General features: G+C 42.7%; 1 protein-coding gene across 1 annotated transcript in view; it reads left to right on the plus strand.

The window, feature by feature from the left end:
* The first annotated feature begins 2,312 nt into the window (after window positions 1-2,312).
* The window catches only part of ppm1j (protein phosphatase, Mg2+/Mn2+ dependent, 1J), a 28,937-nt gene continuing 14,432 nt past the window's right edge, over window positions 2,313-16,817 (plus strand). The window contains exons 1-2 of the mRNA XM_072684670.1: window positions 2,313-2,785; window positions 15,118-15,235. Of these exons, the coding sequence (XP_072540771.1) occupies window positions 2,502-2,785; window positions 15,118-15,235 (402 nt within the window). The 5' untranslated portion in view covers window positions 2,313-2,501. The remainder of the gene's footprint in view (window positions 2,786-15,117; window positions 15,236-16,817) is intronic.

Below are 16,817 nucleotides of genomic sequence, written 5' to 3' on the forward strand. Positions count from 1 at the left end.
ATCAGTTACAAAATCCTTCTTCAGTTACAAAATCCTCTTCTACACTGTGTCCCTGTGTTACAGGATCACAATAAACACACACACACACACACAAAAACCAAGCATCACACTTCCCTTCAGATTTGTCACCCGTTTGTTTAAGCAAACAGAGATATATCTACTTCAGAAGAAGTTCCTCGGGGAGTTCGGAGACTGGGGGTTTTGAGGGTAGCTCTGACTCAGGCGAAGCATTTGACTCTAAACTGTTATGGAAGCATGGAGAGAAAAACGAGCCTCAAACACAGCCATTAGAGGAGCACCTCCTGGGGCTTCACTCATGTTGCTGTCAGCTTTGCACCCCCGCAGGATGTTTGTATCAAAGGACCCATTCTAAAGCAGCGAGATGGTTTTCATAATGAGAGCCTTAATGTGTCACACTTCATATCTACCGACTGCTTTACAAGTGTAAATCCTCACAAATGCAAGGAAGAGACACAGAAATCTAGTTTTATTCTCTTTCATCTGAGGAGAAGGACTGTAAGCAAGACAGTCTACGCTTTAGAAATTGAGCAGTGCACCTGCAATGAATGCAGACTATAAGCTAGCATCATTATGTATATAAGGATTATTTGAATAGTTGGATGCAAATTCTTTACAGTACATGGCTGGATGAAGTCTGGAACCCACTGAGTGTCCTCCTTTGAGATGTTTGGCCGGGCCTTTACTGCAGCTGCCTTCAGCTGCTGCTTGTTTGTGGGTCTTACTTTGAAGCACCATCCTTTCAGGTTTGCAGCATTTGTGTGAATCAGAGCAGAAAGTACAGCTCTGTACATTTCAGAATTCATCTCACTACTTCTGTCAGCAGTCAGACAGTCAATAAACACCAGTGACACAAATCCATTTGTAGCTGTGTATGTCCATACGGTGGAACTGCCTCCACCATGTTTGATAGATGATGCAGTATGCTTAGGATCATGAGCCCTTGCTTTCCTTCACCATGCTTTACTTTTCCCAACATTCTGGTATAAGTTAATATTAGCTTCATCTGTACAATGAGGTTGGTGTGGCGCAACAGATAAAACCACTAGCTGCCAGTGAGCTATTACACCATGTGGGAGACCAGGGTTCGATTCCCAGTCTGGGTGACTGTATGCTGCACTACACCAATAAGAGTCCCTGGGCAAGACTCCTAACACTACATTGGCCCACCTGTGTAATACAAGTCACTCTGGATAAGAGCGTCAGCTAAATGCCGTAAATGTAAATGAATCCTGGGCAGGTATTTTTGGATGGTTTCCAGCAGTCTAATCTGGCCTTTCTGTTCCTGTTCTTGAGGTAAACCCTCTGTATGTTCATTTATGGAGGCTTTTCTAGACTGTGCACTACGCCTACCTCCTTGTAGGTTCTTCACTTGACTAGACCCTTACCCAGAGACATGGCTGGGTTATAAGGCCCTGGTAAAGCGGACACGGCAGGTGCTTGTGTGTCCGCTTCACTGGAGCTTCATAACCGAGTGTCCCCGTCACAAAATAGTAAGAGCAGATGTATGGGCGTTTGGGTGGATATTTTAAATGTAGCAACTTCAACCATGGGTCAGTAGGTCCTCGTCTCCGGAAGGCGGCAGATATGGAAGTTGGAATTGGTGCCCAATTGTGGCAATGAAATAAACAAAATGACCAGGAATTCGAACACAAAGATGGACGAAACAAACTCTTGAAAGCGTGCATTGCGAAATAAAGTGGATAGAAACGAAATGACTCATTAATGACTTGTTAGTCGTTATATTATATAGTGGATATTAGCAATAAAGTTTTGCCAAAAATACCTTTTAAAGCAATGTTATTATGGCAACTTTGACATGTGTTTAGAACATCCACACACTCACTGCATAACAGCCATCACATATCCTGCCCTTGTCATATCCAGATGTCCAGATCCAGATCCATGCTTCCTAGCAACACATCACCTTCAAGAACTGACCGTTCACTACCTGGCTAACATGTATATCCCACCCACTAACAGGTGCCACTGTATGGATACAATCAACGTGATTCGTCCATTCACCTGTCACTGGTTGTAATGTTATGGCTGATGGTGTATATTGACTTGACTTGATCAAAATCTGTCACTGCGACACTGCTGGGGTGCCTTCTGTCCTATAGGGCCTGTCTTCACCCCATCCCTCACTTCTCCCTCCACTGCCCCTACTGGACTTGCTGTAGTCCGGCTGCTACCCCCCTGTTCCTCTGCCCAGCCCCTCGGATGACACACTCTACTGCCAGGAGAGGATTTTTCTGTTTTTTTTTGCCCTCTATGAGGAAAACATAGCGTGTCAGAGCGTCACATGGCTCGGCGTTGATCGCTTCCTGCATCGCGTCTCCTCGGCTTCACTCCGCCTTTCCTCCCCTCTCTCTCTCCCTCTCTCTCTCTCTCTCTCTCTCTCTCTCTCTGTCGCTCGCTCTCTCTTTCTCTCTCCGCGCCGATCTCCATGCCCTAGACCCGCCGGCACTGCACCCACCGCGATGATCAGCAAAGTGAAGAACGCCATGTCCTCGCTGGTGGGCGGAATTCTTCCGCACGGCCACCACCACCATCACCACCATCAGCAGCAGCAGCAGCAGCAGCAGCAGCAGCCGGGCGCGCAAGGCTGCGGGACGGACGCGCTGCCTCCGCGCTTCCCCTACAGCCGGCCGGACTTTCTCGAGCTTACGCCAGAGCTGCTGCAGTACTCGAGCGACCACGGCTCCCGGCCCGTGATTACGCCGAGGCGGGACAGCGCGCTGCCGTGGCAAACCGGATACGCAGAGTGAGTCACTGTCACTGTCCTTTTTTTTTTCCTACTCACGGCGACAGAAACCGTCGTACAGGATTCAGAAATCAGCTGCTGGTGCCTTTGCGTGCCATGCAAGGTTACTTGCTGTTGCTGCTGCTGCTGCTGCTGCTGCTTTGCCACACTGAGCCAAGGGCAAGTGTGCAGCAGCAGCAGCAGCAGCAGCAGCAGTTGCAGCCTCATACCCCGAGCTTTGTGCACTGACTAGGTGTGTGACGTGGGCTGCGGTCAGAAATGAAGCGAGGTTAAGCCCAGACTTCATTAAGCTCTGCTGCGCCATGGGTGCGTTTTAATACCCTCATGCTGGACCTTCTGCCTAATACCGTGTGTATGTGTATGTATGTGTGCACGAGAGCCTTTTGTTCTCTCACATAAGCCCATGCAGCCCACCCTCAGTGTGTCTGCCCCTCTCTCCCTACAAACAGAAAAACACAAACCCGGAGTGTGCTGAACACTGAGTGTGAGTCTGGTCACATGATGTTCAGTGTGTAAGCTGCAATGGTCCAACAGCAAGAGCAAAAGCAAGCAGCTTCTGCAGTCATTCATGGTGAGGGATGAATGAATCTGCCACCTGTTACAAAGACATTGTGTTTCTCTAGGGATTAAAGGATACCTCAGACCCTCCTGTGCAGCTTTAACAGGGGTTTTCAGTGTGTAGATTACAGATTAGCCTGCATTTTGCACAAGGGTGTACATTGGCACTGACACGCTTTAACGAGATTATGGTAAACTACAACAGTGCGCTCCCTGAAGGAAACACAGAATGGTTGAGCAGCTTAGAGCAGCAGCTGTGGTGTCCCAGGTGGTTGCTATGTTATCCTAGGGGGTTGCTATGGTGTTGGTGAGTGGCTTCTAGGTGGTTCGTGTGGTATCCTGGGCGGTTGCTATGGCGTTGCTAAGATGATGCGAAATGGGTGCTGTAGAGGTGCAAATCGGTTGCTAGATGGTTCTTGTGGTATCCCGGGCGTTTTCTATGGTGTTGAGTAAGTGATTGCTATGTTATCCCAGGTGGTTGCTATGGTGTTGTTAAGTGGTTGCTAAGTGGTTCTAAGGTATCCCAGATGGGTGCTATAGAGTTGCAAAAGGGTTGATGTAGTACGTATGTGGTGCAGGTGTCTACTATGATGTTGCTAAGTGGTTGCTAGGCAGTTGCAATGTTATCTCAGGTGCTTCTGGTAGTGTCACAGGTGGTTTCTGTGGTACCCCATGTGGTACTCATTGTGACATAAGGAGGGTAAAATAAGAAAGGATACAGGGTAAAATCCGGTCAGAAAAAAGGAACAGGAATATGGAAAAATAATGGAGGAAGAAGAGAATATCAAAAATCAGATATCAGATAACAGTTTAGTTATCAAGTTATATATAAAAGTTATATTAGGATGAATCTCATCATTTACCATTTCTCATTCCTTCAGTCCAGTCTGTTGTTTTTTGAAAATGCCTCTAGCATGCTTTGCACATCCAAGACGATGCCACCATCTTGGACTTGCATGTTTTTTACGCCATATTCCGTCATCCTGAGCTTGTTTTGTTTTCTGCTCCATGCTCCTGCGCTCTCAAGCTGGCTGCTCCATGGTGTTAAACGTCAGGACACACACAACACACATCAGCTCCATTGCATTGTTGAAGTCCTATTCATGCCCATACAGGAAGGAAGTCATACATAGGGAAAGAGATGCTTTCGTTCCAACCCTGGGGAGGGAGGTGGGGTTCCATCATTCCACATCTTTGTGCCGTTTTAGCTACCAGCACACCTGATCCAGGGATCCATTGCTGTGGAACCTTGCTTACCTGGCTCAGGTATGTGGAAAGATGGGATACTAAAATTAAAAATATGTGAACTATCAAGAGATCTGTGAAGCCTCGGATGCAACCCTGCTAGAGATTAATCTTAAGCAAAGCTTTACACACGCTGCTCCTGTGTGAAACTTGTACGCTTGCAGTGAGGATTGCAAGAATTGTGTTCTGATTTGGGACAAAGAAGAGACTACGTGGAGGGTTGATGCAATTGCAATTACAGAAGCAGCAAGGTTGACACTGTGTCAGAGTGCAGACTCTGAGTAATACTGAAGCATGCAGCTTAGCCTCAGGTTATTTCAACCATTTTTAAACTCGGCATAAGCAGGGAACTGCTGAGTTTAGGGAGGTCTGTATGAGGACAGCAATCGAAAGTGAGCCAATCTGTTAAGTGTTAAGCAAACAGATAACTAATAATAGCTGTTAAAGGTGTGCCAGGACATAGATATACCTCGCAAGGTTAGGAATGTAGGCCTGGGAGGAGCGTCGGGTACTGGCGGTTGTTACAGTCAAACCATGCGAAACTGTGGTGTTCTTGGTGGGTGGGGATTGCATTTAGAGAACAGACTAAGCTGCAGTTGTCTGTCTGTCCTGTCATCCTGAGCTTGTTTTGTTTTCTGCTCCATGCTCCTGCGCTCTCAAGCTGGCTGCTCCATGGTGTTAAACGTCAGGACACACACAACACACATCAGCTCCATTGCATTGTTGAAGTCCTATTCATGCCCATACAGGAAGGAAGTCATACATAGGGAAAGAGATGCTTTCGTTCCAACCCTGGGGAGGGAGGTGGGGTTCCATCATTCCACATCTTTGTGCCGTTTTAGCTACCAGCACACCTGATCCAGGGATCCATTGCTGTGGAACCTTGCTTACCTGGCTCAGGTATGTGGAAAGATGGGATACTAAAATTAAAAATATGTGAACTATCAAGAGATCTGTGAAGCCTCGGATGCAACCCTTCTAGAGATTAATCTTAAGCAAAGCTTTACACACGCTGCTCCTGTGTGAAACTTGTACGCTTGCAGTGAGGATTGCAAGAATTGTGTTCTGATTTGGGACAAAGAAGAGACTATGTGGAGGGTTGATGCAATCGCAATTACAGAAGCAGCAAGGTTGACACTGTGTCAGAGTGCAGACTCTGAGTAATACTGAAGCATGCAGCTTAGCCTCAGGTTATTTCAACCATTTTTAAACTTGGCATAAGCAGGGAACTGTTGAGTTTAGGGAGGTCTGTATGAGGACAGCAATCGAAAGTGAGCCAATCTGTTAAGTGTTAAGCAAACAGATAAGTAATAATAGCTGTTAAAGGTGTGCCAGGACATAGATATACCTCGCAAGATTAGGAATGTAGGCCTGGGAGGAGCGTCGGGTACTGGCGGTTGTTACAGTCAAACCATGCGAAACTGTGGTGTTCTTGGTGGGTGGGGATTGCATTTAGAGAACAGACTAAGCTGCAGTTGTCTGTCTGTCCTAAAAAAACACCAGTGAGACTTGACATCATTAATGACTGCTGTAGACTCAACTTTGTCTTACCCTCTTAAAAATAAAGGTGCTACAAAGGGTTTTCTGAGCAGTGTCATTGAAGACAACACTGTTGTTTCCATAAAAAACTGCCTTTATTAAAGAGGTTTGATGTGAAGACCCTTTAATTGCTACATAACCATAACATCACACCTTCAGATCTCTCAACCACGTTTCATTATGGAACTAAAAGAGGTTATTCTATGGCATCACTCAAAGAATTAGTTGTGGCATCTTTAATTTTTAAGCGTGTACTTAGGGAGGGGCGATATGGTAAAAATACTATACATACATGTACATGTAAATCACATACTAAAAACATCAGTAGCGACAGATTCTTATTAAGTACTATTCAGATACTTTCCCATACTGAATAGAGCATTTTTTATTCATCTGCTGCTCTTCATCTAATTACACTGTTTGTAATGAAACCTGCAGCTGATCAGTGTTTATTAAGCACTAACAGTATCCTCCATATGCTTAGAAAAGCATATTATTATCACATAAAAACAAAATTTATCATGATACATTAAAATATCGTCATATTGCCCAACTCTACGTGTACTTGGTTTTGGGGTTCGAACATACACCAACTCCACTTTGTAAATTTGTCAAATTTTCCTGCTGCTCATGGTTATCATCCCCACTTGGGATCACCTGTACCAATCAAACACTAGTAAAGAAAACCTGAAAATGCTGTGGGACTTTTTTAAATTTATGCATTTATTTCTCACCGCCATTGAGTTCAGGTTCATGATTAAGGAATGCTTGGAGGTACTGTAGCATACTTGTGTAATTGGCCTAATTGTATCAGGGGTGAAACAGAAGAGCTAATCCACTGAATGGCACTTCATGGCTTCCTAGGGTTTTCTCAGCTTATCAGATAGAAAGGAAATTGTGTGTAATTTATTTGTTATCGTAGACAAAGAAATTCTCAATGTTTTGATGTGTACCTTTCTAGAGAGCAGCGCTAATTGTTTACAATGTGGTTGGGAAAGGAAGCAGATGTCTGAAGCATTTAATGCCACTTAGGCTTCCCCTCAAAACATTATTACACAAAACACACTGGCTGGCTTCACACAGGCCCGATTCCTGGGATATTATTATATGATCGTTTTGAGATAGGATTAGGGATGTCCCAATCAGGTTATCCCCCCACCCCGATCCTAGTCTCTTAATGGGAGTATCAGCCAACACCAATCTGATCCGTTCTTGTGTTTGTATAAATAATACAGTCACACAGTTTAGATAAGATGAGCTGCTGATTAATACATTCTATAATCAGACTTTCTGGGCTGATTGATGTAGTTTAGTAGAGCCTTTTCTTAAAATGACTGTTTTATAGTGGGTTTAATATCTTATAATCCAGTCTGACTCTCCTCCCTGACCAATCAGCTCCTAGCTCCTTTAAAACTGTGTGTGTGTTTGTAGTGCCACACACTCTGGACTGATATCAGTGGTTGCATGTCGACTACTGATGTGAATTAACTGTAAAATAGTGCTGTGATTTGGGTTTCTATGACTTATGTGCGTGTATTCACTGTAGCGTTAGCCTCTACTCGGTTCTGAATGCGCTTTTCAGTGCTGGTTTAAAAACAAAAAAGGCGAGCGGTTCTCCCGCTGGTAAAACAGAGCGTTTCAGTGATAGTTTTGTAAGGTTCAGATATTATGGTCTGTTCCATTGTTCCATTGTAAAATTGTTCCACACTGCAGACTCCTGAGATGGTTGTCACTGCTGCCGGCTGTCTGTTAATGCCGCCATTAGGGCAACAGATGGCGCTCTGAACACTGTGTTTCAAGCAAAGACTTGGAACTGAGTTGAGATTAAAATAGCTGATGCCCGATCCATTACAGTATGTCTGGATTGACCACTGGATCGGATTGGGCTTGAATATATATATTTAAAATACATTTTTGTGGCAAAAAACTTTCTTTACATCTGAACCAGTGGAATTCCACTTTAACGGAATAGCAGTTCTAGATTTACATTTCCTTTACATTGCTCTGCAGTCAGCATTTTCTATTTCTCATCATTCATTACTGAACCTGTCCCTTGAAAAACCACAGCTCCAAAATCTAGACCCAACAGCATAATGTAGCTTTTTGAGCTGCTGCTAAGCTCACTGCCCACTTCCTCTTTTTAACTATGGAGTTTAGAGTTTACCAGGAAGCAAGTTAGAGGATTCTAGAGCAGGTTTCACGACTCATTTATGGAGAAGCACATTTCCTTATTTCTGTCGTCACACGTCTGTGTGTGCACACTTCTTGAAACTTAACTGCCTAGTAATGTTTTACAGATTGAACGGTTGTGAGAAAAATACTGTTAATCATGCCAAACTTTTGTCCATATGTTTTAGCTTCTTAGTTTCTCTGTGTAAATTTACAGTACTCATCACTAATAACTGTTGTCATGCAACAGGACATCCTGTTTCAGAAGCTGTGTGAATATTAAGCTAACAGTTAGATGTACTAGCTGGATTTACTCTGGCAGTTGTTCTATAATTACAGACTGTCTCTGCATACTTTGTTAGCCTCCTTTCACCCTGTTCTTCAGTGGTCAGGACCCCAGAGGCCCATCACAGAGCAGGTAGTATATGGGTCTAAGCCCTGCAGTGACACTGACATGGTAGGGGTTTGTTAGTTTTGTGTGTTGTGCTAGGAGAAGTGGCTCAGACACAGCAGTGCTGCTGGAGTTTTTAAACACCTCAGTGTCACTGCAGTGCTGAGAAAAGTCCTCACTGCAGTGCTGAGAATGACCCACCATCCAAATAATACCTACTTAGGTGGCCTTGTGGGGTCCTGACCATTGAAGTACAGGGTTAAAGGAGGGTAACAAAGTATGCAGATAAACAGATGGACTACAGTCTGGAATTAGATCTACATGGTGCACCTGTATGGTCAGTGGGGCTGATGTAATGGGCCGAGTTCATTCCAAATCAGGAGTGTTCTTAATATAATGGTCTGTGTCCACTCACTGGCTACTCTATTAGACACACCAACCTAGATGGTCCACCTTGTAGATGTAAAGTCAGAGACAGGAACTCATCTCTTGCTGCACAGTTTGTGTTGGTCATCCTCTAGTCCTTCATCAGGGGTCACTAGATGCTGCCCACAGGAAACTGATGGCTGCATATTTCTGGTCGGTGGACTATTCTCAGTCCAGCAGTGACACTGAGGTGTTCAAAAACTCCAGCAGCACTGCTGCATCTGATCCACTCATGCTGTGTGCTTCTTTAGTAACATATAGACATTTATGATTGTGGGTGCCATAGACTTCTGTGACTACATTAGGCTCGTAGCTCTAGTGCAAAACCCAAGAAGCAAAGTTCAGGCACCACATTTTAAAATTACCCATCCCTATTTGAACACTCGAGTTTTAAAAAAGATGGTTTGTTGTTTATATGTCACCTCCAGCCTCAAGATGGTCATTTTCCTCTTGTTCCTTTATTTTCATGAAGTTTGTGTTTACTATATAAGGAGTTTGAGTGAGGAGGTCCACCACATCCTTCTTGATGCATCATCATTCCAGAAAAGGCAGATAATTTATACTCTTGAACACACTGGGTGTGGATAAGGCACTACCTTAGTTGTGCTGCAGCTGTGTCACTTCCACTGTGCTTCCACTGTAGGTCAGCAGAATAGATGCGAAGAGAGGCAGCTGCAGTACCAGCTTCTCTGACCCGTAAAAGGTGATGTTTTTATTATAGCTTCGGCTATAATAATCCCCCAAAGTTTAACAGTATTACAGCAATCATAAGTCTCCTTATTATGTCACTCTTTGTTTGCTGTAGCAGCTGGTGCCTTGGTGCCTTGGTGCCTGTGCAGTACAAACTAACGCCCTTAAAATCAGTCAGTGCTGCAAGTCCTGCAGTTCTAGAACATGGGGTCAGCTGGGCCTGTGGTCAGCCACCGAGATTGAACCGCACTGTGTCTATGGTCTACATTTGCCCTGACATTGTATAATTCAAGTTTAGTCAGCAGCTTGCATCTGCCAAGAAGACTAGACAAGGAAGCAGATGTGCAGATGAATGCAATATTGACCAAGATGTATTGATAGAGTGTAAAGGCAAGCCAGAACGGGTGAGAGGAACTCAGAGGTGGCTTCAGAGACGGCTGGTGGAGGAGCTAACCAGTGTGTTGTGTTAAGAGAGCTAATGGTCTAATTTAAATGAAGTGAGTGTTTCAATTGAATGGTGTCTATCCTGCCGATATGGTCACATGCTGATATTTTGAATACACTACAACGTTCATATCAAGCTGAAAAGAATGTGAATGATGGGCCTAGAGAATGATGGTGCCCTGCAAGTACCAGCCATATTATATTAATGGAGCACTTACAGTATGTCCTGCAGAGAGTTGGATCATTGATCTGATATATGATACTTTCATTAGCAGGCTACTGACTTTTTGCTAGGGCCCTCTCTGCCCTAATCCCTACCGTTCTCCCTGCTGCCATACTGCCTCCTTGGATTCCTGGCACAGCTCGGTGCCCAGCAGAATCAGGGAAGGCCCATGAGACCACCACTGAGGATCCAGCATTGTCTACAAATCCTTTGATCCTCTGCCTTTAGAAAGGGAGTCTACAGTGTGATTCACATAAAAGAAAGTTTATCCCATAGGCCCACAGCCCATCATGCTTATACATGATACAGCCAAAGCATTAACATAACTTGTATAGGACAGATGGTCGTTGGTTATTGCATTTGTTTTCCTCACAAATTCCATTCTTTTGATTTTTTCTAGGGAACAAAGAACAGTGAAGCGTATGTTGAATGGAAGTGAAGTGTACAGCCAAAAGATACTGCAGAACGAGTCTCTCAAGTGTAATAAATGTTGTCGCTTGAGATCACATGATTTTTTTTTCTGTGACATAGATGCATTTGCAGACAGAAATGAAGATATTAAGTAACAGCTTGCTGGAATAAGAGGTTTTTCAATTAACTTTATAGTTATTAAAAGAACTCATGTCCTACATTGTCCCTCAGGGGTCAGTTTATGCTATTTCTGTAGGTATTTCATAATAGAGGTTAAAAATGGTCGTATAGAAATGATTAAGGTTCTGAAATATGTGTCTGAAGGTAGTGTTTTTAGCCTCAAATGAAGGGCAACTTAGCAGTAATAACTAGGTAACCAGCTATTCAGATGTTCTGTCATTGCCTCAAGAAAGCTTTGACAGTTGACTGCGAAGTCATCCGAGACAGGAAACCCTAGTCCTGAGGGTTTTGCTCCCTCTGTAAAAGGTCTTTTTTAATGGGGAGTTCCTACAATGAATTACATCACAACAAATGTAAAATCATCTCAAAGGTGTCATACAATTGCAGGGGTTTGCACAGAAGCCGCATTGGGTAGCATAGCATATCATACCATACCATGGCTTTGTTTTTAGCACTGTAGAAAGGGCTTTGTATTATTTTTTTAATGAATAAATGCAATTTTAACCAGATAGTAGTAGTTCCTTGTTTTCTCCAGCAGCGTTTTCCCAAATAGAGCTTCTTCAAGTTAGCTTTTAGCCTAGTATGGATACCTGCTTACTTTCCCGTCCATCACTTACTACCCTTACTTACCCTTTTCCAGACAGAGTCGTTTGTGAAAGCCACAGTCATGAGGCCTGCTTTGCGTAGCAACACATTTTCCAATAGCTAGCAGAGTGTGGCAGTAAAATGATGCTCAGCAGTGCTAGTGATGTACAATCATGCCAAAGATTGTCTCAGAAAACTAACCACAAGTATCTATAACAACTTATTTTCCTAGCTTTAACTAGGGCTGGCAGGGCTTTCGCTGGTGGGATGGATGTGTGTAAACTGTGAAGGAGTAAATATTCAGTCAAGACTGTTATGTAACAGTTTGGGAGTTTTGGAATTGGCATTTTTCAGCATTGTTTTGGTTAAGCCGGATTTGTTTAAGGTTCACACACCGAAAGCCAAAAGAAATACAGTTTTCCATTCTAGAACACCATTTAATGTAGTTTCTCATTTTGTAAGATTGGTGTAAAAATATTATTTCTAGACATTTTTAATTCCATTGGCAGGTAATGTAAAAGAAAACGGAACTCATCAGACCAGACACCCTGTTGTTATGCAATATTACGAGGCTTTTCTCAGGTTTCTGGTGCAGTGCTTCAGTTCTCACATAAGTAGCACAGAATGTCTTTCTAGTTATATGACTCAGTGTGTGAGTCATTTTGAATCAGTTGAATTATATGTCAGGTTCTACCACACTTCCCTCGGACAAACAGTTCACGACACGACGCACAGACACAGATGAAAGGCCATGTATTAGGCCTCGGCCGTGGGATGTGTTCTAAACAAAAAATAATGATGTCAAAACGGAAACCTCTGGTTGCAGAAATAGTGTTAGTAGTTCTTGTGACTGCAGAAGAGGAACTCGTGGATAGTGGTAGTGCTTCCTCTTTTGAGTGGAGCTTGCTTATGGCTGACTGTAAGCTTCTTTGTCAACACTGCCTATCTAACAATGTTATTTTGGTATTTTGACTGTAATCAGTATTTCAGAGAACTGAATAAATACTCGAAACCCTTAATACATTTTTACAACATTCCTCATCACAAAGTGCGCCATGTAGGCCTACTCTCAGTTATTGAAGCCTTGGCCAAAGGAGCAAAGCACCGTCCATCCCAAAGTGCCAAGCAAAGAGTGCTGGTAATTCCTCTGTGTCGTCTGTCCTAATGTTTCATAGCTGTGTTCTTTGATGCCAACTGACCGCTTTCAACTGATTATAAAGTGAAGGGCTTTCTGTAATCCAGATTTTAGCAGTGGCTTTCTGTTCCCTTCATATTAAAATAGAGTGTCCTGCCCTCAGAGCATCAAAGTAGACACGGATGTTTTGTGACAGAGCTGTTATAAAATGCTTTAAATATACACTTATATGATATTTTCAGTATTTGCCAAACTTCATGAGAGCAGATTGTAATCAGTGCACCCATTGGTGAACATGGTGTAACTGGGAGAGTCCACCGTTTTGAGTAATGCAGTATTGCATATACACAGGTATACAGGGAAAAACCACCTCTGAGGAAAGGGATTACATATACATACATATACACACTTATTTACAGCCAGAATTTCACATCTGAGAATTTTGTGTTTGATTTTCATTGGACTTGGACCACGATGAGCAAAGATTGCACATTATGGGTCTGCCAGTCCAAAACTCAGAAATACTTAACTTAAGCAAGTAATTTAATGATCAAACCATAGTCCAATATCTACATTCTGTTCATATTTACATCTCAAAAAAAGTTACACCAAACTATAAAAAAATGAGGCGAAATTAGCCTAGGGGTCTAAGGGGTAAAGAGGGAGAAAAGGGTGATATCGGATCGCAATCGACATCATGTTTATCAGCATGATCAGCATGTTATCGTGCCACCCCCACCTCACATTTGTCCAACTAAGACTTTGATGGTTTAGCTCTTCTACAAGCATGACCAGTAAGATACAGCTGGCCAAGCATAACCAGACTGCTTCAAATGCAACATACACTTTTCCAGACAGAGCCATCTGGGAAAGCTGATGTCATGAGGCCTGCTTTGCGTAGCAACACATTTTCCGATAGCTAGTCACTGCGGGACTAATAAAGGACTATCTTATCTTATCTTATCTTAGCAGAGTGTGGCAGTGAAATGCTGCTCAGCAGTGCTAGCGATGCACAATCATGGCAAAGGTTATCTTTGCCGGGCTTTCACTGGTGGGACGGATGTGTGTAAATTCGGAGGGAGTTTTCAACTTTTACCTGGGATAAATAAATCAATCTATGTAAAAGAACTGATGAGATCTTGGGCTCAGGTTACGTGGCTAAACAGTGAAACCCTAGCTTTGTGAAATACCCCCGAATACACTAGGGAACATTTGGTGTCTGAAGTATGCCTCTTTAGCTACAAGGCTAATGTAGCTAACATGCAATGAAAGCTTACAGCTACTGAGTTAGCAATGTGCAAACTACCTCAAACCATGTTGAGTTGTTAAAGCTGCCAATAAATGCATTTGTTGTGTATTTGAGTTGTTATTTGACGTATAAATAGTAAGTATGAGACTTTGTTTGGGGCAAAAAATGCTCAGATGTCTATTAACAACCCTGTTATCCTGTCTCAGAATGAAACCCGCTGATTTTCCTTTTGTTTTGAGCTAGTTCTCTCAGTGCGATGTGCTGTTAGCAAGCTGAAGAGATACCTTTTCACTGGTCTTACCAATGGTCTAACCGAAAATAGCCAGTACTTTTCCTACCGATGTGCGTTTAGCTCCAATTTGGTTCAGCTGAGGTAGTCCAGTTTGTTTTTGACTGAGTGGACGTTGGAGGGATAAGATGGTAAAAGCTAGCGTCGACTAGTCTTAGCTTTTTAGCTTTAAAAGCACATTGCATGGCTAAAAACAGTAGCAGCCATCATGAAGGTCTAATTACAAAGGAAAAACGTTTGTATTGGCGGGTTACATTTCATGTTGCAGGGAAAATGGCTTACATTTATTTTTTGGCCAAACTGTTCCTTGACCCATGTTGCTCTTAACTCCACTATTCAAATTCTGCAGTCATTACTAGTGGCATTTGGGGCAACACTTCCCCACTTTAAACTAATCTCTTCTAACCTGTTTACATTGTTTACTTCTTCTAGATCTTCTTTAAGGAAAGAGTGGGTAAAAGGACCATATTTAGACTTTTGAAATGCAAAATACTAATTAGCTGCAACACGCAGTGTGCCTGTTTTGGTACTGTAATAGCAGAGGCCTTTGAACAATAATAACTCAATTATACCCACAGCACCACATAATCTGTGTGTTAGTGTCTTTGTTAGTCAGCTCAGAGTCGGCCCCTGGAGCGGCCCTGGCCCACATTCAGGAATTCCTGAATGACCCTTTGGCAAGGTTGCTTGAGGATAACTCTTGAAAACACAATCCAATCAATGTCTTTCACACAGATAGAAATGACGTGGAGAATGTGACACTGAAGAACTCCCTCTGTCTGTCTTTGTCTCTCTCAGGGTGATAAATGCAGGGAAGAGTATGCTGAATGAGGATCAGGCCTCGTGTGAGGTGCTGTATGCGAAGAAGCTCAGCAGTAAACAACAGCGCGCCTCCGTGCTGTTAGAGGACACTGGGGTGAGTTATGCTTGCACTGTACTGGCACAAACACACACACACACACATATATACATTCACAATAACCCACAGACAGTTTTAGTCTAGACAATTACACTTCCGCTTAACCCTTGCGTGGGTCTTTTGCCGTCAGTTCATACAGAAGACAGCAAGATGGCTTCATAGCATTATGTCATGTGCTATAGTGCGTATCTGGACAGTCCTTGTAACTAATGCATTCAGCTACTTTAAGTTGCACCCATTGCTGAAACAGATGTGCAAATGCACAAACACACAGCTTGTGTAGTCCCTGTAGAGAGGTATTGCTAATAGAATAGGACTCTCTAGAGCAGATAAACATGAACCTAGAGGCACAATGCCTAATGCCAGGCATGGGCTGTAGGGCTATAAAAGCCCACCCCCGCACTGAGCTGTGCCTTCTCTGGACAGTAGAGAAAGTTACTGCAACAAAAGTGGGATAACCTCTTTTTTATGATTTCAGAAGAAACAATGAATGAGCAGGGATCCCAATGCATTTGTCCATGTAGTGTAAATGTTACCTCTAGTCATCAGTAAACATGAGATTTCAGAGTTTTCAGAGCTTTGCTGAAATGATGACAATACTTAAAATATGGATGTCTCAGATGTTTTTACAATGAAATCAGGAATCAATCGAATAAATAATTATTAGCTAATAATCACTAACATTCAGAGACAGATGCTGTGTGAGAAAGTAGGTCCCTTTTGGTTCAAGTGCCCAATCTGAAATACGAAACCTGAGTGCAATTCTAGACCCTGAGCTCTGTGCAAATGCATACACTAAAGTAGCCTTTTGTTTTTTTGAGAAATACTGCAGAAGTTAGACCTTTTTCTGAATATTCATCTCAGATACTGGAATTTTACTACTTTTATATCATACTCTCTATGCATATCATCATTGCAATATTAAAATCTGCGTTTTCTACACCTTTTAAAAACAGCAGCTGCCTTTCATATTGTTCACATTTACACACACAACATAATGCTGGTCCACATTTTCATTCCATTTTACTGTTAGTATAGTAACTTAGTTTGGACCTTAATCACCCAGCCTTAATGCATGCATTTGCACACATTTATTGTATTTAATGTCTTTGTACTTATCGTCTATGCAATCTGTCTCGTGTCTGTTGTCCTATTGTCCCATGATTGTGTCATGTCCTACCTACTCTGCACGGAGATTTAGCCTAACAGTGTTTGGTTGTACTGCACAACCCTGTATTAGTATAATGTCAATAAAGTTGAATTGAGTTGAATTGAATTGAATGGTCCAATATCACTAGGAATATAATACCATTACATTAAAGGGCCCATATCCTACATCCCCTGATAATGTTTGTATTGTTTTTTGATTTCATGTTTATTTGACAGCTGCCCAACCTCTCTTTATCCCGTAGGCTGTTTTTGTTACTGCTTTTATTAATAGTTTGTCTGCAGTTGTTGTGTAAAGCAGAAGAAGCATGTTAAAAACTCAGATGTGCTGTGATGCTTTATTTATTGCTTATATCAGCCCTTCCATTGCAGCCACTGAAGTGATATGTAGATGTTGTATTTCAAGCCTTCT

This window comes from Salminus brasiliensis, chromosome 7, assembly GCF_030463535.1.
Source record: "Salminus brasiliensis chromosome 7, fSalBra1.hap2, whole genome shotgun sequence".
NCBI lineage: Eukaryota > Metazoa > Chordata > Actinopteri > Characiformes > Bryconidae > Salminus > Salminus brasiliensis.